This window comes from Hibiscus syriacus, unplaced genomic scaffold, assembly GCF_006381635.1.
Source record: "Hibiscus syriacus cultivar Baekdansim isolate YM2019G1 unplaced genomic scaffold, ASM638163v2 tig00110174_pilon, whole genome shotgun sequence".
Lineage (NCBI taxonomy): Eukaryota > Viridiplantae > Streptophyta > Magnoliopsida > Malvales > Malvaceae > Hibiscus > Hibiscus syriacus.
The window spans coordinates 418,679-443,892 of record NW_024062612.1 but is presented as its reverse complement, the minus strand read 5'-3'; the positions used below and the strand labels follow the sequence as shown (position 1 = coordinate 443,892).

Here is a 25,214-nt window from a genome sequence, read left to right as displayed (position 1 = left end):
CAATCTATTTCATATTTTCAATTAAAAAACTATTGATTAAAATAATATATATCATTTAAAAATCTTTCATTTAAGCTATTACTAATACTAAAGCTTCTGCTTTGCGTTCAAACCCACAAACTCCAACCCTACTGCTACTCAATTCTCATTTCTCAATCTTTTATTTTTGCCTAAACCACCTGCCACGACGCTGTTCACCGGCGATTTTTCGGTGAACTTCCTCAACCAAGTCGTCGATAAGTTGTTGCTCATTTCTTTTCCTCAAATAGTTAGGTTCTTCAGTCATTCTTTTACCCTCTTAAATTTAGTTAAATTTATATTTGAGTTTTTAAGTTTTGAAATTTATTTATTTTTATTTGAGTGAGTTAAAATTAAGAGATAAAATTAAATTTTGAATCAATTTAATAGATTTTAGTATTTTATGAAAAATATTTGAATGTTAAATTGTGATATGTAAAATTACTAATATGTATTTTTGGGATGGAGAAAAAAAGGTATACTAAATTTGTGTAATTTAAGTAGAAGCAATTTTGATATTTTAATTTTTAAGTTGAATCCATTAAAATTATTTAATTAGTAATTAAGATCTTACTTCTTTGATAATAAATATAATTACTAATAGTGAATTATAATCAATAATTATTGTGATTTGTAAATTTTGTAATTGTAGTAGTAAGAAGATGAATGATGAAAAGATGAACTCTCAACGAAAGAAGAAGAATGGAACGTTGGATTGGTTTGTTCAAAAGTTCAAAAAGAATAATGCAAGTTATTCCCAAGTGCCAATTTGTGTCTAATCACCGACTCAACCTTCAGCAACTCAAGTCGAACAAGAATTTTCTTTCCCTTCAAATAATATGCCCCAAACTCAAGAAACCAAAATGAGATCTAAATGTATTGCACAAGATGATAGTACAACATTTGCATCAAGAGATATGAAAAGCCAAGTTAATGATATCTCTATTCCACATGATCCGGCTAAAAGGAAAAAATTATTGATTATCATCCAATGGATCGATAAGCAGTGAGGAAAGAATACATACAAAAATGTGCTTGCCAACCAAAGAAGCACAAATTTCCTCAAACGGACTTCGGAGTAGGTACATTACGTCGCTTTAATAAATCTTGGTTTAATAAGTATTCTTGGCTTGAGTATAGTGTTTCAAAAGATGTTGCATTTTGCTTTGTTTGTTACTTGTTTAAGAATGAAACTACCAAAGCTGCAGGAGGAGATGCATTTTTTGTTAATGGGGAATAGGCCAGTTTGGTTTAGAAAACATGTTGGTGGAATTAATAGTGCTCATAATCAAGCTTTTCAAAAGTTTGAGAATTTAAAGAACTTTAAGTCATCCTTGAAAGTTTCTTTAGACCAACAAACCGAGCAAGCTAAAAGTGAATACCGAATCCGCTTGACTACTTCTCTTCATTGTTTGAGATTTCTTTTACATTAAGGATTGGCATTTCGTGTTCATGATGAATGTGATGAATCAAGTAACAAGGGAAATTTTCTTGAACTTTTGAATTGGACTGTGGAAAAGAATGATGATGTGAGAAATGTTGTTTTGAAAAATGCACCTAAAACTAATCAAATAATTGCACCTTTGATGCAAAAAGAGCTTATAAATTGTTGTGCAAAAGAAACTACCAAGGCAATTGTGGAAGATCTTGGTAAAGATTATTTTGGAATACTAGTAGATGAGTCAAGTGATGTGTCTCAAAAAGAACAAATGGTTTTGTGTGTCTGTTATGTAGATAAAAAAGGAATGATAAAGGAACAGTTTCTTGGAATTGTTCATGTTGGAGATACCACATCTTTGTCTCTTAAAGAAGCTATATTTTCTTTGCTTGATGAGCATTCTTTGAGTTTTTCAAGAATTTTTGGGCAAGGGTACGATGGAGCTAGTAATATGCAGGGTGAACTTAATGGTCTCAAAACTCTAATCATGAGAGAAACACAATCTGCACACTACATACATTGTTTTGCTCACCAACTTCAATTAACTATTGTTGTCGTTTCTAAGAAAAATAAAGATTGTGGTTGGCTTTTTGATACACTTGGAGATTTGTTGAATGTTGTTGGATCATCATGTAGGCGAAAAGATTTGCTTAAAGGAAAACAAGCTGAAAAAATTGCAAAAGCATTTGAAAATGGTGAAATTGTGACTGGAAAAGGTTTAAACCAAAAGCTTGGTTTAGGTAGACCGGGTGATACACATTGGGGGTCTCATTATAAGTTGATTTTGAATGTGATTGATTTGTATTATACAATACATGAGGTGCTTGATTTAATTGGTAATGATGCTCGAAATGGTGATGATGCTCGAAAAACCGATAATGTGAGTTTTGCAATATAGTCATTTGATTTCATTTTCACGATTCACTTGATGAAGAGAATATTTGGGATTATGAATGAATTAAACAAAGCTTTACAGAGAAAAGATCAAGATATTGTCAATGCTATGTCACTTGTTACTTTAACTAAAGAAAGATTGCAAAATATGAGGGAAAACGAGTGGGAGTCTTTTTTTGCTAATTTAACTTCATTTTGTAACAAGAATAACATTGATATTCTTAATATGGATGTTGTGTATACTCCTCCGGGAAGAAAGAAACGTTGTCGTTTGGATACTACTAATATTCATCATTTTCGAATTGAAGTGTTCTTGGGAGTTATTGATCTTCAGCTTCAAGAGTTAAACAACCGATTTGATGAGATTAGTATAGAGTTATTGACTTGTATGGCTTCTTTGAGTCCACTTGATAAATTTTCTTCTTTTGACAAACAAAAGATACTTAGACTTGCCGAATTATATCTCGATGAATTTACAAGTGTTGATAGAATAGCCCTTGATGATCAACTTGATAATTGTATTGTTGATATGCGGAGGGATGATAGATTTTGGTTATTGAAAGATATGGGTGAACTTTCCATGAAGCTTGTCGAGACAAAGAAGCATCAAGTGTACCAACAAGTCTATTTGCTCATAAAGTTGGTATTGATTCTCCCCGTAGCAACCGCAAGTGTGGAAAGAGTATTTTCTAAAATGATCATCGTGAAGAATAAGTTGCGAAATAGCATAGGTGATCAATTTCTAAATGATTGTTTGGTCACTTATATAGAAAGAGATGTTCTTGTCCAAATCGATGATGAAAAAAAATCTTGAAACGATTTCAAGGAATGAAAGCTCGTCGAGAACAATTGTAATTGTTTCTAGTGTTTAGTAATTTTTTGTGCTTTTTGAATGAATTGTTATTTTAGATTTTTAATTATATAACTTTTTTTATTAATGAACATTATAATATTTATTTTGGACCCCCATTTTTTAATTCTTGAATCCGCCACTAAGTCCAACAGACCGGATCATCAAAAGTGTCAAACACATATCGGTGATCAGTGCATGAATATGATCTTCAAGCATGCTTCTTGGATTCAAAATTACTTCCCTTTTTCTTTTGGCTCCAATTTTCAAACAATTAAGGCATGCATATATCCAGAGAGAGAGAGAGAGACCATTTAAATCTAGACATGTGGAATATTCATGCAATATAATGTATTGAGTCGGTAAACCTTTGGATATTATCTTCATATTTTTTTTCTATTTTTATTATACTTGCAACACAATTGTTCGAATTTAAATTATTTAAGGAGTAAAATATTCTCTTTTTGATTTTTTTATTTGTTAAAGATTAAAATAATTTTAATAAGTCAATAGAATCATTTGTGGAATAAAAAAAATAGAAAAACCTTTCATTGAGACGTGTCTAAAATTTAATTCACATATAACTTTTTTCCTTTCTCGTATAAACTAATAATAATTATAATAATAGACATTTTGGCGAAATTGTGACATTTGTGAAAATTTAATATGAGATGGAATTAGTATTTTAATGTGGTTCTCCAAATAAGTAACTTTTTACTATCATTGTTGTGTCAATCTTCAATTAAACATATAAATAGGAGACATTTACATTTAAAAGTACCAGAACCTACAGCTTATAACAAGAACATTAATAACAATAATATTCAATTGATTAAATTGTATTTTTATTCATGACATTAAAAAAATGAACTCGATTGCATTGATAAATCTGATATACAATATCAAGTGACAATAACATGGCCAGGTTGAATTTCTCTTTTGGTGCATTGGGCTTGTGAATGATGATGTGCAAAATTGCAAGTTTATTAGGGTGTTGGTGATTTTAGTCACACGCCATATCCATAGTATTAATGATGACATTGACGCTGATAAAATTTGAGACAAATCCAAATTCCAGAATATGGTCTCCTCTGGCTCTGCATGTAGTGCAAATTGATAATATTGTAGAAAAATATTATTGCTATATCTGCATTGTATATTGGCAAAGCCAAGGTAGATGGATGGGTTGGACATGGGAGACCCACTCGTCTTCTTTTCTTTTGACGTAAGAGGAAATGTTTTGGTATCGGCTTCAGCATTGCTCTGATGACCAAATCTGCAGACATCTCTCTTTATTATTTATTATTTTTATTGTTGTATATGCATAAATTTCCATTGTGATTCGGTGAAGGGATTTTTTAATTTTTTACGTCACGAAATTTGCATCCAAAATTTCCTTTGGTTTCGATTTCTTCATATATATATGTACGCAAAAGTTGCAGGTGAAAAACTTGAGGGTATTTGAAAAATACTTTGGCACGTGATCTGATGTTTTAGTAGTGAACATATCAAATATCCATAATTTACACAAATTCATTTAAGAAAAACGAATTAAAAGTTAAATATACATATGAAAAGAAAAGAAACTTAGTTGGTGTTAATATTATATATATTCCTTGGGTATTAGGTTACTGGAAGCGTCGAACATTCTAGTTCCACGTACATAGTCCTAGAACATACTACATAAAAACGAATAAGAGAGTCATCACTGAATGAGCCCATTAGAGCTTGAAGCGTCAGGTAGATTTCGGTTGGACGCAAAGGTCGCCATAGCAAACCGAAATCCAGGAGAGCTAAGAGAGCGAGACGTGGTTGAATGTAGGTTCGACACATCCCGATTTCAAGGTGTACCCACATTTCTGTTGGTTGAAGGGAGTTAATGCATAGATGCATGCTCGCCGATGGCTCCAGTTCAATCAGCATATAGGGACACACAGTTAATGGCTGCATATATTGATGACAAAATTGTTTACGTTACTAACCATGCATGCATGCATTTAAGGACGCATGTCATGTTATGTTAGAAGGGTAATCAATTATTGTGATATCGCACCATCGCCGGTCTGATATTTAGGCATAATTTTTTCTTTGTTTAGACGCCAAAAATATGTGCCATTAGTGTGTGGGGGCTGCTGCTTGATAATGGGGTTGAGGAAAAATCTATACCATTATCTAGAATTGGAATGAAAAGACCATATATTAAAATCTTAAAAATTAACGAACTATCCTTATCTAAAATTAATGTATTCTATTTTATCCATCAATTATTTAATTTATACTTCACACACTTACTATAAAGTCAACCGAAAATGTATCTCAATTTGTAGCACTAATATAGTGCGAAATTCGTTTGCACCATTATACAAAATAATGCTAAATAAAATAAAATATGATTATCATTGAAAAATGTATTCATCAATGATAAAATAAAAACAAATAAACGGAGGTCAACTCTTGAAAACGAGTAAAGGCCGATAAGCCATAATAAAATGTTTGTAAGTGATCTTATAGACATCACAACAAATAAAAACAATTTTCCTAATTGTCTCATCAGTCCAAACAAAGTAAGAAATGAACTATTATCCATAATGATTCTTTAAGACAAAAATATAAAAGATTTGTGCTAGTGAGAGATTATGCAACGTTATCAACAAATTGGGATAAAGAATATTATAGCAAAATTTGACCGACTTCAGGCATGGCACATTTTGGGTTATTTCTTTTTTTTTTTTATATATATTTAGTACAACTTTAATGGCGTTCTGTCAGTGTCCACCAATTACCTAAGGGAATTTATTTCTAGCTTAATTACTTATTTTAAAATTAAACATTTATTTATCTTAGTTTTTCTTTCGTTTATCTTTTAGTTCCCAGCGGAGAAGTTGAGTATAGAAACTTATCCAATAAAAATGCAGGGATAAGGGTGTCCACTTCCATTGCTCTTGTAACGTTTCAAGTCTCGGATTAATAGTTTCAGTTAATCCGAGATTTATTTAGTTAAGCCCATAAGATCTATGTAAAGTTTAGACCAAATTAAAGATGAACTTGGCCTTGGGTTAGACCCAAGTGTTAGAAAAAGAGGACATTTTAATAGTTGAATGTAAGAGGAATGACCAAAAAGGCAATTTTACCCTCTTTTCAAACAAAGGCTTAATTAGTTTTAATGAGATTGATGTAATTTTCTTACCCACTCTCCTTTTCCCCTCATTTTTAGCTTTCTTTGTCCCTTACTTCATCTTATCCATTCTCATAGCTCTTCCTCTTCCAAACATTGTGCAAAGGTGGAAACTTGTAGACTTTCAATCACATTTCATATTTTCTAAGGTAAGAAACGAAATCCCAACATCAAAAGCTTTCATCCAAGTCTCATATTACGAGTTTTGACCATGGAAATGCCTAGGTAGGGGTTTAAAGTGGGCTTTAGGTTTCCTTAGTAATCCCAACTCAATTTTTAGAGGTTTAAAATCATATTTCTAATCTTTTTAAGCCTCTAAATGAGTTAGTAACTCATTTGCCTTGACTTTAATTAGTGAAAGAGGTGGGATAAAGCTCCAAGGCTAAGGGAAAAAGAGAAATTGACCTATTATGCCATTTGTGAGTCATGAGAATGCATCTAGCTAGCGAGTATTGAGTTGTGAAGCATGAATGAGCATCAATGGTAGATTCAAGCATTTGGTGTTTTTAGCATGTGTAAAGACCTATTATGCCCCTTCTTTCATACATAAAACTTTAAGAATGTTTGGGAACCTCAATAGGGCTTTTGGGGTGGATTTGGGAGTCATTTTGTGCCTAAATAGGGTATTTCTGAGTTCGAGTATCGGTACTGGAATAGAAGTACTGATATTGTTCATTAGCTAGCTTAAAAATGAGAGAGTTTTGGAAGTGAAGTGTCAATACTCACCCAAAGAGTATCGATACTTATGGTCAGGTTTCGATACTTGTAGGGTAGTAGGCCGTTTTGGTATTGGTACTCATGGGAGTATCGATATTGAGTGTAGAGTAACGATACTCCCAATAGGGGTATCGATAACAAGGTATTTTTTTTAAACATCAAAGAAAATTTTTGTATAGATATTGTAACACTCTAATTTGATCCGACCTAAAGTCTAGATGATTAGATTGTCACATGAAACCACCTATGTGGCTAACCATTTTTTTTAATTTTTTTACCATTTTAACAATTGAACACAATATAAATGCCTAGAATGATAGTACGAGCACTGAACATAAGTATGTAAATACGGGGGAGCTCCCGAAAATAGTCTCCAAAATATATTAGTATAAAATAAAGGTTATGAATCAAATAAATAAATATCTAGGGTCTATGATAGTACATGCACTCTATAATATTCGAGACATACTCCAATGAAAGATCGAGTTTGGAAGTCCTAAATCCGGTGATGAACTCCTCAATTGCCACCTAAGAACCTGCGCACGGAAACACATTCCATATAATGATCTCTTAAGCTCAGTGCCACACAAATAACCAAACTATACTACATGCATCCAACATAAAAGCATGTTGCAAGTATATATATGAACATTTTCATACACTAACACAACAACCAAGTAAGCATTGTGGCATAGCCCGAGGTCACTTAGCATCACGTGACTTACACCCCTATTTACTTACTAAAGAATCTTAGATGAGACCTATATCACAAAGCATCAACGTCTCCCTATACCTTGAGCTAGGTTTGGGTCACATAGCATCGGTCCTTGCTCGACTAGTCTACTCCTCTAGAGTACTCAGAATATGCTCGGGTCACTTAGCGTCGACTCAACATCCAACTAGCAATTTAAAGTACACAAACACTATATTGGATATATCTGGATAATCCTTAACTCAACTATACCAACTTCGTACACAAGTAACTCGGATGTTTTTAATGTTTCCCAAGAATCAAACAAGACATAAGTCTTATGGAATCTTACCTTATTAAGATCTTATGTTATCACATAATTCATCAAGGTGTTTCACTTGTAAGCTTATTAGAAGGTTTCCTTCACCAAACCCTCATTGGTTTCATCTTTCAAATCGAAGTTAAGCTTATAGCCACTTAATATTTGGACAAGGGCCCTTCACAAGCTTAAAAGGTTTATATAACTCACTCTTAGGTTAGCCCGAAACCACTAATATGAGAATTGAGGTATTACAACTCTCCACTCTTCAGAAGAAATTTCATCCTCGAAATTTACTTGAGTAGAATTGATGAGGATATTGAAATTGCATGTCCTCCTCAGTCTCCCAAGTTGCTTCCTCTATCCTGTGGTTTCTCTACAAGACCTTCACTAGAGAAAATTATTTGTTTCTTAGTTCCTTGACTTCTAAATCCAAGATCCTTATAGGTTCCTTCTCATAGGTCATATCTTGACTTACTTTGATTTTCTCTAGGGAATAACATGGGAAGGATCAGAACAATAGCTCCTAAGCATCGACACATGGAAAACATTGTGGATGTAGTCTATCTCTAGTGGCAATGCTAGTTGGTAAGCTACATATCCAACTCTCTCAAGAACTTCATAGGGTTCAATAAAGCACCGAGTTAACTTTCCTTCATGTCTAAACCAAAAAACCTCTTCCAAGGTGACACTTTTAAGAAAACCTTGTCGCCCAGTTCGAAATCTATGTCCTTGCACTTAAAGTTTGCATAGGATTTTTTTCGGTCAAAAGCTTTCTTTGGTTGACTTTGAATCAATCGACTTTCCTCTTCAACTTATATGATTAGATCAGAACCCACTATCTTCCTCTCACTAAGCTCTTTCCAACACAAAGGTGTCCAACACAAGCGACTACAGAAGAATAACACATCGTCATTCTTTAGTTCAAAACTACGCGCCTTGTCATAATGAGTCTGTTCAATCTTAGCTAACAATCAACCATCGGTCTTTTGAAGTTCCCTCACTTCCTTAACCATGTCAAGTTCAACTTGTAACTCGGTTAATAACCCATCATCGACGGTCAAACTCAAAAGTGCAAATAATGCTCGAAGATCAAACATTATCTTTTTACTCAAGGCATTTGCCACTACGTTTACCTTACCCGTGTGGTAGTTGATCACGCAGTCATAATCCTTAAGAACCTCCACCCAATTTTGTTGCCTCAAGTTTAACTCCTATTGCGTGAGTACTACTTCAGACTCTTGTGGTCGGTGAAGATATATCACTTATTTCTCTCCGAAGAGATATAGCCTCTAAATTTTTAAGGCAAAGACTATGACTGCCAACTCTAGATCATGAGTGGGGTAGTTATGTTCATGAGATTTAAGTTTTCGGGACACACACACACTACTTTACCTTCATGCATCAATACGCAACCTAACCCATTTAGTGAAGTGTCACTAAATAGGATGTAATTCTTACCCGACTCTGACTGAGTCAACACAAGTGCTCAAGTCAAAACCTCTTTTAGTCTCTCGAAGCTCTGTTAATGCTTATAATCGCATACGAGCGATACCCCTTTTACAGTAGCTTTGTCATTGAAGTGAAAATTATAGAAAACCCTTTAACAAAATTTTGGTAGTAACCAGCAACTCCTAGATAACTGCACACCTTAGACACATTCCTTGGTGGCTCTCACTCAACCACGACACAGATATTTTGAGGGCCAACTTGGAAACCCTAGACGGACACCACATGACCTAAAAATGACTCATTTGATTAACAAAACTCGCACTTATTGAATTTGGCGAACAACTGATACTCTCTAAAAGTTTTAAGCACAATATAGAGGTGACGATCATGCTTATCCTCAGAACGTGGGTACACCGAGATGTCATCGATGAAAACCATTACGAATTGATCTAGGTACTGAGAAAAGATCCTATTCATCAAGTCCATGAATGCAATTGGGGTATTGGTGAGACAGAAAGGCATCACTAGGAACTCAAAGTGACTATACTAAGTTCTAAATGTAGTCTTCACTATGTCGGCCTCTTTAACTTTCAACTAGTAGTACCTCAACCTCAAATAGATCTTAGAGAACACCCTAGATCCCTTAAGTTGGTTAAAAAATTATCGATCCTTGGAAATGGATATCAGTTCTTCATGGTTAGCTTATTCAATTACCGATAGCTGATGCACAACCTCATTAGCCTATCATTCTTCCTTACAAACAACACCAATGCTTCCCAAAATGATATACTTGGTCAAATAGATCCTCGCTCCATAATTTCTTAATTTTTCACATTTAGTTCCTTTAACTTTATCGTTTCCATATGGTAGGGAGCTATGGACACCAGAGCCGAACTGGACATAACCTCAATGCCAAACTCTAGTTCTCTATCTGGTGGAAAACCCAAAAATTCTTTCAAGACGACGTCGGGAAAGTCCTTAACTGCACGAATCTCCTCTGAAACTGGACTTAAAATATGAATGTTGACCATGTGAGCTAAAAACGCCTCACAACCCGTGCTTATTAATCTATAGGCCTCTAAGGTCAAAAAAATCATCGAGGCCCAACTAAGCTCTTAGCTTAACATTATAATCTTGGTGTTATCCAACTTACGAAGTTTAAGTTGTCTAGCCTTACACCTTAGACTCGCATCATGATCAGATAACAATCTATCCCCAAGGATTACATCAAACTCTTAAAAGGGCAGTTTCATCAAGTCGGTTGGAAAGGCTTGTCTTTGAATCTTTACCGGGCACCTACGGTGGACCTTGTCCACTAACACATTTAGTCTTAAAGGACTCAAAACTCAAACCTTGACTTATAAGTCCTCAATTGGAATAGCACTCTCTCGGATAAGGTTACAACAAATATAGGAGTGGGTTGACCTCGGGTCTACCAAAGTAGTAACAAGCACACCAAAAGTTGTAAATATACCTGAGATGACATCAGTAGCCTCAAAGTCCTTATAAGCTCTGACTACGTACTACGTAAGGTAACTGTAGCCTTAAGATCGACTACGGATCTGGCGCTACCGTTACTGTACTATCCAAAAGTTGAACTACCTCATCTCTAAAGAGAACCTTGAGCCCTCGGAGTTGATTGTGCAGTACACAACTGGTGTTGTCACACTCCCTGCCTCGGGGCAGTCTCTGATGAAGTGCTCAAGGGACCCATACCCATAGTATACACTAGAGACTCTATGTCACTCCTCCAAGTGCCTTATACCACAATGCCTACAAGTCGGGGGCTTCGTAATCCAACTTGATCTTTTAGTGCTCATCACATAAGTTGAACCTAACGGTCTCCTAAGGCCATTGGATCCCAATCTACGGACTGAGCCATGTCCCGACCTTTGGGACTGAGAAGAAGAAGGTCTTCATGACCCTTGGGAGTCTTTGGTCCTCTGACTGATATTTGGGATGATCTAGTAGTGTATGGGGCTTTACGACTCTGTCCCCCAATGTCACTCGAAAGAAGGGCTCTCCTATTCAGGACTCACTTGACAACCTTGGCCTGACGAGTCAACTAGCTGAAACTCTAGGTGGTCATTAACTTCGACGCATAATGACTCATACATAAGAACTTGCTCTCGTACTCAAACACAGAGTGGTCACACTAATTTAAATATAGAAATCGGTCTATCAATTCATCAATATGATTCTCACCGATATACTTTGTTCTTAAATCTGACAGGAAAAACACCTAAGTCGGGCATTTTGGCTCTAGTGCCAACTCCACAGTTTCCCACCACTCTAATGCATCACCCTTCAGTAGGGCGGTGATGCACTCTAACTTACCCTTAAGCGTAAGATGAAGTTGTCTCAAGGTACGCGTAGTCTCGCGAAGCCAATGTTAAGCAATTATAAGATCGTCGTCACTAAAACCATAAAAGTATGTGGCCTTATAGCGGTAGACTCTCTCGACCAAGGACTCCTGAGGGGCTACTGGGGGTGGTACAGGAGATGCGGGTGTAATGGGTGCCTTAGGGATAACCTTAATGATGTGCCTCAGTGCTTGAGTGAGGTATTTAAAGAACGTGGCCTCATCTATGTATGCTTCATTCAGGATGCCCACATCATCACAGTCGGGAAAGAACTCGTCTACGTATCTTCAACAATAGAGGCACGTCTCTATTCATAAACCTACTAACTATAAGAAGAATCATCTGTAATATTCTACAATTTCCAAGAAAGAAGAAGAGTCAGCATCACCATTTCCAGACATTTAACTACGCTTTACACTCTAGAGACATGTACTTCATTGACACCTAACGACTCTAACCCACGAGTCCTATGAAGAACTAAACCTGACACTCTGATACCACTAAATGTAATACCCTAATCTGATTTGACCCGAAGTTTGGATGATTATAATGTCAAATAGAACCACCTAAGTGATTAACCATTTTTACAAAAAAAACATTTGACCATTTTAACAATCGAAAACAATATAAATTCCCAGAATGATAGTACATGCACCAAATATAAGTATGTAAATACTCCTGACGATAGTCTCTAAAATACATCAGTGTAAAATAGAGTTTACGACTCAAATAAATAAATATCTAAGGTTTATGATAGTACACACCCTCTACAATATTCGAGACGTACAATGATGAAAGATCGAGTCTAGAAGTATTGAATTCAGGGATGAACTCCTCAACTGACACCTAAGAACCTGAGCTCGAAAACATATTCCATACGCTGAGCCCACAAGCTCAGTGTCACACAAACAACCAAACTATACTACATGCATCCAACATATAAGCATGTTACAAGTATAGATTTGGACATTTTCATACACTAACACAATAACCAAGTAAGCATCGTGGCGTAGCTTGGGTCACTTAGCATCACGAGACTCACACCCTTATTTACTTACTAAGAAATCATATGCGAGGTCTGGATCACAAAGCATCAATGTCTCCCTATACCTTGAGATAAGTTCGAGTTACATAGCATCAGTATCTTGCTCAGCTAGTTTACTCCTCTAGAGTACTCGGGATATACCTGGGTCACTTAGCATCGGTACATGCAACTACAAGTTTAAAGTGCACAATAATTGGATTTGATATATCCGGATAATCCTTAAATCAACTATACCAACGTCGTACACAAGTAACTCGGGTGTCCTCAACATTTCCTGAGCATCAAGCAAGGCATAAGTCTTTTGGAATTTTACCTTATTAAGATATTATGTTATCATATAATTCATCAAGGTATTACACTTGTAAGCTTATTAGAAGGTTTCCCTCACCGAACTCCCATTGGTTTCATCTTTCAAATCCAAGCTAAAAGCCTAAAAATCCACAATGGTACCAATATTCCTCCTTGGGTATCGGTACTCCGCTTCTATGGTATCGATACTTCCCCAAGTATTGGTATCAAATTTGCATTCAATGTTTTGGAAAATATCTCAATATCGATACTCCCTCTCTTGGGTATCAATACTCCCTTGAGTATTGATACCAAAATTATTTTCAATGTTTTGAAAAATACCTTGGTATCGATACCTCTATTGGAAGTATCGATACTCTATCATCGGTATCGATACTCCCATTAGTACCGATATCAAAATTGCCTTCGATGTTTCTGATCAAGGCTCCAAGTATCGATACTAGGCCCCGAGTATCAATACCACTTAAGCAGTATCGATGCTCCTTGATGGGGTATCGATACTTTCCTCACAAACCCTTTTCAATTTTGCCTTTACACGATTGACAATATCAGTACTGTTCTTACAATACCGATACCCTCTGCCTAGAAAACTATGTTTTACTAGTCTAAATGTAACCCTCTAAACCTATCCCAGATGTTATAGCCAAATCCTAAAGGTTACATTGATCACCAAAGTGATCCAGAAATCAATTCAGATATTTTTAACATATATAAAGTCAAATTTTTAAATAATTTATACAATTATTATCACTTTATTATAAAACAGTTTAAAAATTATATAATTTAAAATTTGAGATTTTGATCTCTGAGATGTCGATCAGATCCTAATGTCCTCAAATATCTGAAAAGAGGAAAAAATAAAGGGGGTGAGCTATAGAGCTCAGTGCGGTCAAAATGTGTGAACAAGCAAAATATTCACAAAATTCAAACTAGCATACATAACAGATTCATTAATACACACAAAAAAGACCAGAATGCAGACACGAGCTAGTAAGCTCTTAACTGCCCAACCATCTGTTAAGCTTCATAGGACGAGTTCCCAAGAGCTCGTAATCATCCAAACGCCAAACAAGATGCAATGAATCACATAAACAAGAGTGGCGAAAAATAGCTTGGGAGAACCGTATAACGGTTACACTACCAAGAGCAATAAACTGCTAAAATAGGAACGGTGGACCACTAAACTTCCTCCTTCACATCCCAACCCATGAAACCAGACAAGTGACATGTTTTTATAGATTACAAGAAAACCCAAGGCATGTGATACAGAAATAGACAGTTACAATTAAAAATATATATCGTTCAAACAATCACATTTTAATAAACATATTGTTCAGACAGTCACAGTTCAAGGAATATATTGTTAAGACATCTCACAGTTATTTCGGGAACATGTAGTTTAGACATCTCACAGATAATTTATAAATATATGGTTTGGGCATCTCACATGTAATCCAAAAACAGGTTTGATAATCAGTCAATATGCAGTCTAGAATACAAATCATAGTAAAACAAATAAAGACATATAGAGATTTAGGTGCATCATCATGAAATCAGTCATAATTTAATTATTCTAAATTCACAGAAAAATATTAAACAGAATTAAAATGGTTGTAGCACGGTAAAACACGCACCTAATAATAATCAAAACCATTAAAAATCTACGAACATTACTCCATCTTGATTCCAATTAATGCTCGTATCGGTTTCATCATCCAAACCATTAATACATATAAACGGAGAAGGTGTATTCGGCCCCAGATTTCCACCTTATGAAGTCACCGAGATTAAACAGAAACGATGGAATGGCATTGCAATAGAATTCAAAGACAAAGATCATACAAGTTGATGGGACGACAACAAAAAATTAAAAAAAAATTTAAGATTTTGGCGGCTACGTTATGCAATATGGAAGAAGGGTTTTCCAAATCCTTTTTCCCTTAAATACACTTACCATTATTATAATAATAAAACCTCATATAATAATAAAAAGAAAATAAAGTTTATTTTAGTCTTAATACAAAAATAAGTGTCCAAACTTTGCATTGAAATACATTTTAATGCATAAAGAATTTTTCGTTAAAAATAGGTAGCTAACGTTTTCTCAGTTATACTTTTAGGTGCCTACTATTTATTTTTTATTTTTTAATAATAAAAATATTACTTTTAATTAAAAAAGAAAAAATAAATAAGGGTTTAATTTATTTTAAAAAACCCCAATTTTTCATGAAACTATAGAAAAGACCCTAAAAAGCTAAAATTGTTCATTTCAACCCCATTGTCAACCGTTCTTCAGCCATCTCCAGAAATCATCGTCATCACCGAACGGTCACCCACCCATCACAACCCACCCATAGATCAATCTTCGTTCTTATTGTCACCCAAAATCCATAAATCTAAAATCCTCAATATCCAAATCCCAAATTCCTAATTTCAATTTTCTAACCCAAACGATCGTCGTCCATATCCGACCATCATCGTTGTCGTCGAACGGTTGGATTTTGGTCAGAATAGCATTTTGGTTCAAATGGAGGCGGCAATGTTGCTTATGGACGTTGGAATAGGCCAGAATCGACGAAGAACGACGACAAAGGCTTAAAATCTGATGAACCTTTGAACTCTCCTCTACGACAAACGGTGGCATATTACGAAAAAATGCCAACGAGGGCCTGATTGGGGGTCGACATCGGTAATGACTGCGGTGGCGGTGACGATCACCGCTGGCCGACCGGCGGCTTGGGGAAGGGGGAAGGGTGCTGCACGGGGGGTCTGTTTTGGGTTGTTTTACAAAAAAGTTATTTTTAAAATTTTTAAATAAATTCTAAAAAATTCCAGAACGCAACATCTGTCACTTAACGAAGATATCTTACACTAGTTAACATCCTAGAACCTAAAAGTATAACGTTTGAAACTTTAGGCACTTATTTTTAACGAAAAAATCTTTAGGCACTAAAATGTATTTCGAGGCAAAGTTTGGGCACTTATTTTTGTATTAAGCCTTAATTTAAATCAAATTTAAAGATAATATTTTAATAATAAAAAACAAATTAAGATAAAATAAAACTTCTATTTAAAATATGAATTTCTAAACCGATTGGACAGAAGTATAAATAGGTGGACAATTGACAAAATAACAAGATAAGCCCTTAAACTTTATAAAATTTTCAGAAAATTTTGAATTATCAAGACCAAAATATTAACCAAGATTTTGGGGTCACAAATATTACCAAGACCTAAATATTAACAGAAATATTTTTAAATTTAAAAATTAAACCTAATAAAAATTTTGAATTATCAAGACCGAAATATTAACCAAGATTTTGGGGTGTGACACTAAAACTCTCCAATTCATTCATAATGTGTCCCCAAGGCCCCTAAATGTTGTTTATATCTTATTTCGTACTTAAGGAACATTAAAGGTCTTTACTTTATGCATGAATAATAATAAATTCCCATTTTCATGCCTTGAACCCCCAAATGCACCCAAATGCCTCATAAACTTATACAATCACCAAAACTATACATGCTGATCTAAAAGTAGTACGGGAAGGTTATAAGTATGTTACCTTACACCTAGGAGTTGTAGGATCAACCTCAAGCTCACCCAAGGACCTTTTTCTCCTTAGCCTTCACCTTTGAGCTTTCTCTCATTCTCTTACTAACCAAAAGTAAATGAATGGATTACTAACTTACTTGAAGGATTAAAAAGAATAATAACATGAAAACGTGACTCTAGACTCTTAGGGAATGATTGAAACACCCAAGAGCTATAAAATCCTAAAACCTAACTATGGGCAAACTTTGATGTTGGGGGCTTAAAATGAAGCTTACAACATGGAGATTTCCAAACCTACCTTTGGAATTTCATATTTGAAATGGAAGACAACAAATTTTGTTCATTTGTTCAACTCACCAAGGAAGAAAGGAGAAACTATGGAATGGAGAAGAATACAATAGTGGGGTTAAAATGAGAACACTCACAAACTTTTCCTTGTTTCTTCCCCAGGTGACCTAACATAACATAAATGTCTTCAATCTTATTTTCAAATTGGGGTCAAATTGCTACTTAGTCCTTTTTATTTCAATTTTAAACTAAAATTACCCTTTTCAATCCATAATGAGCTCAATTCCAAGCCCAAACCACTCAATACTTCACAAGCCTAAAGGGTTTATATAATTCACTTCGTGTTAGCCCGAAATCACTAATTCGAGAATCAAGGCATTATAGATACATAGATAGTATCGATACCCTAGTTCATGAGTATCAATACTGGTTCAAAAGTATCGATATTGGTTCAAGAGTATCGATAATACCCTTATTTCTTAGCTTGTAATCACCGTGTAAGTATCGCTACCCAAGGGTGAATATTGATACTTGTGGGTCACTATTGATACTAAAAGGGCTCAGTATTGGTACCATCGCACATTTTTGGGCAATAAAACTAAGGGATTTAGAAATGATATTGAGGGACTCAATAATACTAAAATACCATCAAATAAAACTACAAGTGAGAATCTTGTTAATGTTCAATTACAACTAGAAACAATATCAATTAAGACGACATAAAACTAGCATTGGTTGATGCTTAGGAAACGGTCAGGACACCTGAGTTACTTTAGTATATGATGATAGTTCAAGGTATAGAGTATCCAAATATCCTTAAGCAAGTACGCGAGGCACTTTGAGACTATCTAGGGCATGAGGACCGAACACTCGCGAGGGGTGGATTAGTTGGGTGTTGTATTTGATGCAAAAATTTTGAATCTCACCCTAGGTAGGCTAGAGGGGTGTGTGTCCCAAGATTTGTAACCCTCCGACCACACCATGATGTCTACCCTAGAGTAGTGTGAGTATACGAGTATACTCACTTTCTTTATTGTACTCGATAACATAAGCATTTAATGAATACTTTTAGTATGGTTTAGTTTTTAGCGTGGCATTGAGCTAGTTATCTCAGTGTTCATAATTTGTTTATGTATGTAGGTACGTAGGAGGAGCATTCGAGGATCTATCGCATAGTTGACGTTTCAGGCAGTTCGAGCAGCAGTAGAGTATGTCTTACGTCTTTTGTCTAGAGGGCATGCATTATTCAAAGATCTTCATGTACTTGAGTCATAACTTTATTTTTATACTCGATTTTATTATTTTGTCATATGAATATTTTGGGAGTTTCCCTTTATAAACTTAAATGATTACGTTGATTTACGTTTCATTTAATGGTCCTTAAATGATGGTTTTACAAATGGTTTCCAAGAAAATTTTTGGGGTTAGTCATTACAGTGATTTTGTGTGACATTCTAATCGATCGACTTTGTGACGGATCGGGTTAGGGTGTTACAGCTCTAATTAAAAACCTGGATTAAATAAATAGGTCGTTAATACTTTACAACTTAATTAATTACTCAAAGTACCATACTTTCATTGCTCTAATGAATACGAACAAACGTAAATTAAAATAATAATAAAGTTTATATAGTAAAATATGAATAAGGTCCTATGAGTATATACGTTTATAAAAATAAATCTAATAATGTAGTATAAATATGGAATGTTTAGAGTCATGGTTGACGGGATTTAATTGGACTTAATTCTTATTCGGTCAAGCTCAAAATTACCTTAATGATTTTATGATCTTACCTTAATGTTTAGAGTCATGATTTTTATTTTTGCGACATCGGAAGTTGCACTATTTTTTCTGTACTTAGTTTTCAGGAGTTTTTTAACGAGATCTCTCCGTTTGTCTGATTATATATTTCATTGTCTTGGAATGCATATAAAATTTCTCTTTTTTAAAAAAACAAACTCTAATTAATCTATATATTTATGACTCGAGTCAACGTACGAATGTTGACTAAAAATATAAATCATCACAACTTATGTACTATTTAGATATCATTTTTTATCTTTTTAGTTTCTATAAATAAATAGAATCATCATTGTTATTTTTGATAATTCTCTTGAAAAGGGGTGAAATTAAAGCATGTATCTTGAATGCAATTGAGTTAAAACAATTTATAAGTGGCAGTAATATTAGAAGTGCGCATCATCCATTTCGTCATGGTGCAAAGATTTTAGATGATGAAATTTAAACCCCACAAAAAAGAACTTAATGTTCTCTTACTAAGGCGACCCTTTTAATTGGATATTTTTTGGACACTGTTTACCAAGAGTTTAAACTGAAACAAAGATCCGACTCAGCACGAGTTTAAATCTAATGCAATAAATGGATGTGATCAAATCAGGGTTATAATTCAATGGTGCTCGTGGGACTTAGTCACCAAAGATTCCATTTTGTAGGAGTGTTGCACACTATTTGAACGCATTATAAGTTTCTTTTTAATGTTTTTTGACAGTGATAAGTAAATTTTATTAATAAAAATAAAATAAGAAATCAAAATTATAATGTACCTTGGGATAGAGGAAAAAAATGATGACAATTGTCACTAAAAAACTCATAAAAAAATAAAAATATTAAATTTGACGATATACAAAAATCTCATACAAATGATGACAAATGATCATCCAGCTCAGTTGGTAGAGCACAAGGTTCTTAACCTTGAGGTCGTGGGATCGAATCCTACGGAGGACATTTCATAATTCGGAAGTCTCCTACGGAAGCTGCTCATCAACCTGATGTTGGGAGCAGCCTACTATCTTACCTCCCCCTTACCCCATACATATGGGAAAAAAGGAACATCCATTTATTTATAAAAAAAATATTATCTTAAGAATGATGACTAACATCAAAAGAATTTAGTAACTTTCATAAAATGTTATTGTCTCTGTCGAACGAGATGATTTATGAAGAGATAAATGAGTGGTGAGCGATTTTTTACACAATTCCGATTATATCGACAAACAACATTTTATCAAAGAATGGATCTGGGATCTGACAATATTTGACCACTGATAAATTAATCAAAAAATAAATATCATAAGGGTCTTTTTACAAACACCAAAACAACCGTAAATATATGCAAAAAATGTATCAAAAACCATAATGATTGTGCCACAAGAGTGAGAAAATATGTGCCACAATGATAAAAAATCTTATTTAAAAATGGAAAAAACCTCAAGAAAAAAACAAAATACATAGTCTAAAAAAATAAAAGAATTAATAATCACTTACGGTTGACAATTAACATTAACATAACTGTTGTCGTCGACTAAACAAAAATTAAGGGTAAGAAGAAGGTAGCACAAAAATATTGGGAGAAAATCTAACTTAGACAATAAGTAAAAGATTAGAGTCTTTAGTGTAAAAATTCTTTTTATAAAGTTTTAATGATGGAATTAATTACTTAATATTTTGTGTAATTAAATATATGAATTTCTATATTAAATTATAAGAAAACTCTATAATGCTCGACGAGTATCACTAACGATGAATACTGTTGAGCATTATTAATTTAATTTATAAAAATTTTAAAATTCTAAAAGACTCAACGTATAATTATAAATTAGTTAAAAATATAAAGGTTAATTATTTAAAATAAAATACTAATTATATTATTTTTCATAATTTTTTAATGCTAAATTATAATTTTTATTGTTAAAAAAATTATAAAAAATTATATAATTAATATTTTATTTTAAATAATTTATCTTTCAATTTTTTACTAATTTATAATTACACGTTTAATATTTAAAATCTTAAATTTTTATAGATTAAATTAATAATACTTAACGGTGTTCATGCTCGACTATGCTTGTGAAGCGTGATAAAATCATTCTAAATTATATTGAGAAAAAAATAATTAACGGGAGCCTTAAACAAACAGCCTTTCAGCGCCAATTTCGAAAACTCGAAGTCAACAGCCTAAACATTTGATAAGATATTGTTAGATAGAAACATATGGTAAGCTTTATTTTTTTAATGAGGACTAATATGATCTCCAAGATTATGGCAAGCCGCAATCCTTTTGATGGCTGGAAATAAGTGCAAGAGAAAGAAAGCCAGTTCTGTTTGCTTTTTCCCTGTAAAATCATGATAATAAATAGCCACATTGATTATATATTTTTATTATCGTAGTAAAAATATTTTATATTTAAATAAATATATTTATATTATTCTCATATTGTATTAAATCGGAATGTGCGTAAGACCAGATTCCTTGCAATGAAGTTAATCAGAAGTCTGATCTATTTGGTTTTGAAATCCCACTTGCATTGTCCTGTTATTCAACGAGGGAGTCGGAAACTTAAACATGTCATCCTCCATACAATCACATCGGCCTTTTATAAAAATTTGTGGCCTATATTCATTCTCCGGTAAATTATGAATTGATTTACATAAAATTCCAAAAATAGAAATATAGTCGTAATGAAAATAACTAGGTTTTAATGTGGACCGTAGCCATTCCTTGTTTTCTTTGTGTATTAAGTCATATTCATCCTTCGAGTGCGCCACCCAAATCTCACATATTGATCAGGTTTTCCCAACTATTTGCCATCGATTATGCAAATAAGACTTCTCTTCCCTTCTTCTTTCTTTTAGAGGATATTAATTATATAATTTATCTTTCAAATTAGGCACAAATTTTAGTTTTTTTTTAATGTATTGATTTGAGATTAAATATCAATTAAAAATTTAATGTGAAAATAAATATTTAATTGTTATATTAATAATTTAATTAATACGATTACATATAATTGTAATTGTGAATTTTATGGATAAATAAATTACCATTAAAAAAATGCAACCACACATTAATAATTTCATCAAATATGTTCTAAGACAAACAGAAGCATTTGATCGCTAAAATTGCTAAATAAATTATGGACGCGAAAGAAAGTTATGTAACAAATTCCCCGAGAAGGTGACGTAGCAACGGTCACAATCGAGTGATGTAAGGAGCCAAGACCAGTTTTCGATTTTTTACTGCGACTGCGTTAATCCCCGCCAGGGATTTCTTACTATTTTTTGTCTATACAAAGCCAATTTAATACGAGTTCAAGTCTTCAATTGACCATGGAAGCTAAACATCATGTGCTTTTTGACTCAGGATGTTCTTCCATATACGCAGATAAGGAGAAAAAAATGTCAATTGTAGCCGCCAAACCCAAAAGACAATAAGCAACTTATATACTTCAAACCGAAATGTGAACAACATTATTCAAAGAATAATTGTAGATTAAGAAAAAGAAAATCCAACGAACATGAACCTACGAACGTAATTAGTTAAAAATAATTTGGATCAGAGGAAAGAGGCAAACTCTGTTCTGTTTTGTGTACATTGTAGAACTGTATCAAAGAAAGGAAACAGAACCCACCTAAGCTCAAACTTTATAGCTACAATGCTAAAAAGCTACTGGTTACTTCTTTGAAACCTATTAGATAGGGTTAAAAAATACTCTTACTATTTAACCCCCAAAAACTTATTTTCCCAGGAGAATCGGGTCCCTCTGGTAAAACTTTTCCTGCACAATAAAGCTTTTTTTTGGGTACTCTTTAATTTACGGCTAACTAAGCTTGATTTGCCAAGGACTTGGCGTCTATAAACGTGCCATGAAACCCGTATGGAACCCTGGATGGTAATTTAATTGAAGCTTCGAGCTGTAAATTCATGGCGTTCACTATTTGGAGCTCTGATTTCCAGTTCTTCTCATCGTGAACGAAGGAAATAATATAACCGTCATCTTCAGCTGATTCACAATTGTCGTCTCGAGGCAAGAAAAACGGTTCCCCACCATATCTTCGATCACCGTAAATGTGTTTCTCTACGTCTCCAGTAAAAAGATCAACCTTGGCAAATCCCGACACTTTTGGCCATGGTTCAGCGATGGCAAGGTAAGCATACCGTGTCTTCCTTCCAAGCCGGTTTATGTTCACCATCCCAGCTTCCAAGTTCACATGCTCTGATTCCGAGGTTATTGGGCGGCGCGTGGACTTACCCGTCCTCAGGTTAAGCCTAATTTCGGACAAAACACTTTTCAAATTCTCGTCACATTCGTTGAAAATAGAGTCGGGAGGTGTCATGCATGAACCAATCACCACAACTTCATCGGATTCCGGTTCCTCCCAAGCATTCCATAGATGGAAACAGAAAGTGTCAGGGGATTCAACCCATATAATATCCTTGGAATCACTTGCATTTTTAGGAAGGATCCCGAAGGAAGACTTCTTGTTCTTATCGTAAATGACGGGCGACCCGCCGGTAATCATCTCTTGTAGCTTGAACACCACTTGCTGATCAGGGATCACCACGAAATTCTCGGTGATGGCGAAATCATGCATCATGGTCGGCACGGATAGAGGGATCTCCACGTGAGATTTTGTGCCGTCAGGTTGAAATCTGAAGTACTTCAAGTAAGGCTTTTGGATAACATCATAACTCAAAGCAAAGAGTTCCTTGGAGAAAGGATCGATTTTGGGGTGCGCAATCATTGTGGATTTAAGTTGATCATCAAAATCGAATCTTCCAATTGTTTCTAAATCACCCGAGGAAGTGATGCGCACGTGGTACGGAAGATCATCTTCGGACATAGCTAGGAGTCGACTGTTGAAATAGACTAAGCCAGCATTAGCCACCCCCGTGCCATGTTTGTGATCGATGAGGCCGAAAAGGCTTCTCGCGTAGAAAAGTATGAGCCTGCCAACCCCTGAGTGGCCATGTAATTCACCAATTGCTTTAGGGAAAACAGGGCGCCCCAGTTCTTTCTCTTGTAAATATCTTTGCGTCTCAGTGAAACGACAGGCATAGCTGGCGTTGCCATTATCAATGCTGACGGCGTGTACCATGCCGTCACCGTCGAATAAGTGGTGGCCGGCAACGGGCTCGAATAAAGGATTGGCTCCATTGCGGAGGTAAACGCCGTTGATGCAAGGAGGGAGGGTGCCGGTTATAGGAAGAGATTGCTTGACGGGTTGTTCAGGGACGGGAGCGAAGTTACCGGATATTTGCACATGGGGGTCAGCTGTTTTAGGAAGTGGGTGTTGAAGCTCGAGTGAGACCAAAGCGCTTTCAGCCATGTCAAGGGCCATGGCCGCAGCTATTTGGAGGAGATTCCACTGCGGGTGGCGGTGGGTTCTAGTTTTGGCTTCTACATTTACAGACTTGTCGACTATGGGAATTAAGGGGTTTTGGTATGGTTGTTTAGGGAAATGGAGGACTGAAGGAGAGTGCAAAGCCGAGTGCACGAAGTTGCTTCTGTTGGGCTGCCGTCTCATCCAGGAGATGGATGTTGGAGAGCAGTCCAAATGAGCAGTTGAGGAAGACGAAAGAGGATGGGAAATCTGGGCTTTAGCCCAATTATATGTGGAAGAAGCCATAGCTTTTTAAAGTGTAAAACAAGAACTGAGAAAGCTTGTTTTGTTCTTTCTTCCTTCGGCCTTAGCAAATGAAAAGAAAGCGTGTAAGGCGAGAGAATTGGAGAGCTTTGGAGAGGGAAGAAGAAAAATGGGGTATAAATAGAGTTGGAGGTGAGTGCCAAAATCCATTTGATGGCCACGTGGTGAATTTGTCATATGGGCATTAGGTGATTCACAAAAAAGTATCGTGCCAGGGTTTACTTCAAACTAATATCTACTTATACAAATGAGATCATTCAAATAATTTAAACTATTATAATTTATATAACTACAAAATCTTATCATAAAATTTCTTTTAAATAAAAATGATAATCGTGACATGAGATATTTATCTCAAGAATCTATAACTATATATTTAAACGTTTTAATGTCATTAATTAATCATGTATTAATTTAACTAAAAAATTTACATGTATAATATATAATATTTTTTTTTTAAATAAAATATAATAAAAGTTATTATTTAAGGGTGAGCCAAGTGATATTGACGGTAAATAAATTGTTGTTGTTCTTTGTTGAAAGAGCAGTATGCTCTTGAAATTGCAGGAACAGATTGAGAAGGGATAATACTTTCTTGATTCATTCATCAATCTTTACATGCCATATATAGCAACAAGACTACATGACCCTT

The 25,214-nt window shown here is 34.6% G+C and overlaps 2 protein-coding genes across 2 annotated transcripts; one reads left to right on the top strand and one right to left on the bottom strand.

Annotated features, from left to right (window-relative positions):
* The first annotated feature begins 1,205 nt into the window (after positions 1-1,205).
* LOC120216977 (zinc finger MYM-type protein 1-like) lies at positions 1,206-3,164 on the top strand. The gene is made up of 4 exons (XM_039214232.1): positions 1,206-1,392; positions 1,453-1,816; positions 1,874-2,336; positions 2,433-3,164. Exons 1-4 carry the CDS (start codon positions 1,206-1,208, stop codon positions 3,162-3,164), a joined length of 1,746 nt encoding a protein of 581 aa, XP_039070163.1.
* Positions 3,165-22,554: 19,390 nt separating this feature from the next.
* On the bottom strand, positions 22,555-24,594 carry LOC120216842 (9-cis-epoxycarotenoid dioxygenase NCED2, chloroplastic-like). Its single transcript, XM_039214139.1, has one exon. The coding sequence runs from the start codon at positions 24,542-24,544 to the stop codon at positions 22,739-22,741; it is 1,806 nt and encodes a 601-aa protein (XP_039070070.1). The 5' UTR covers positions 24,545-24,594; the 3' UTR covers positions 22,555-22,738.
* Between the last annotated feature and the right edge of the window lie 620 nt (positions 24,595-25,214).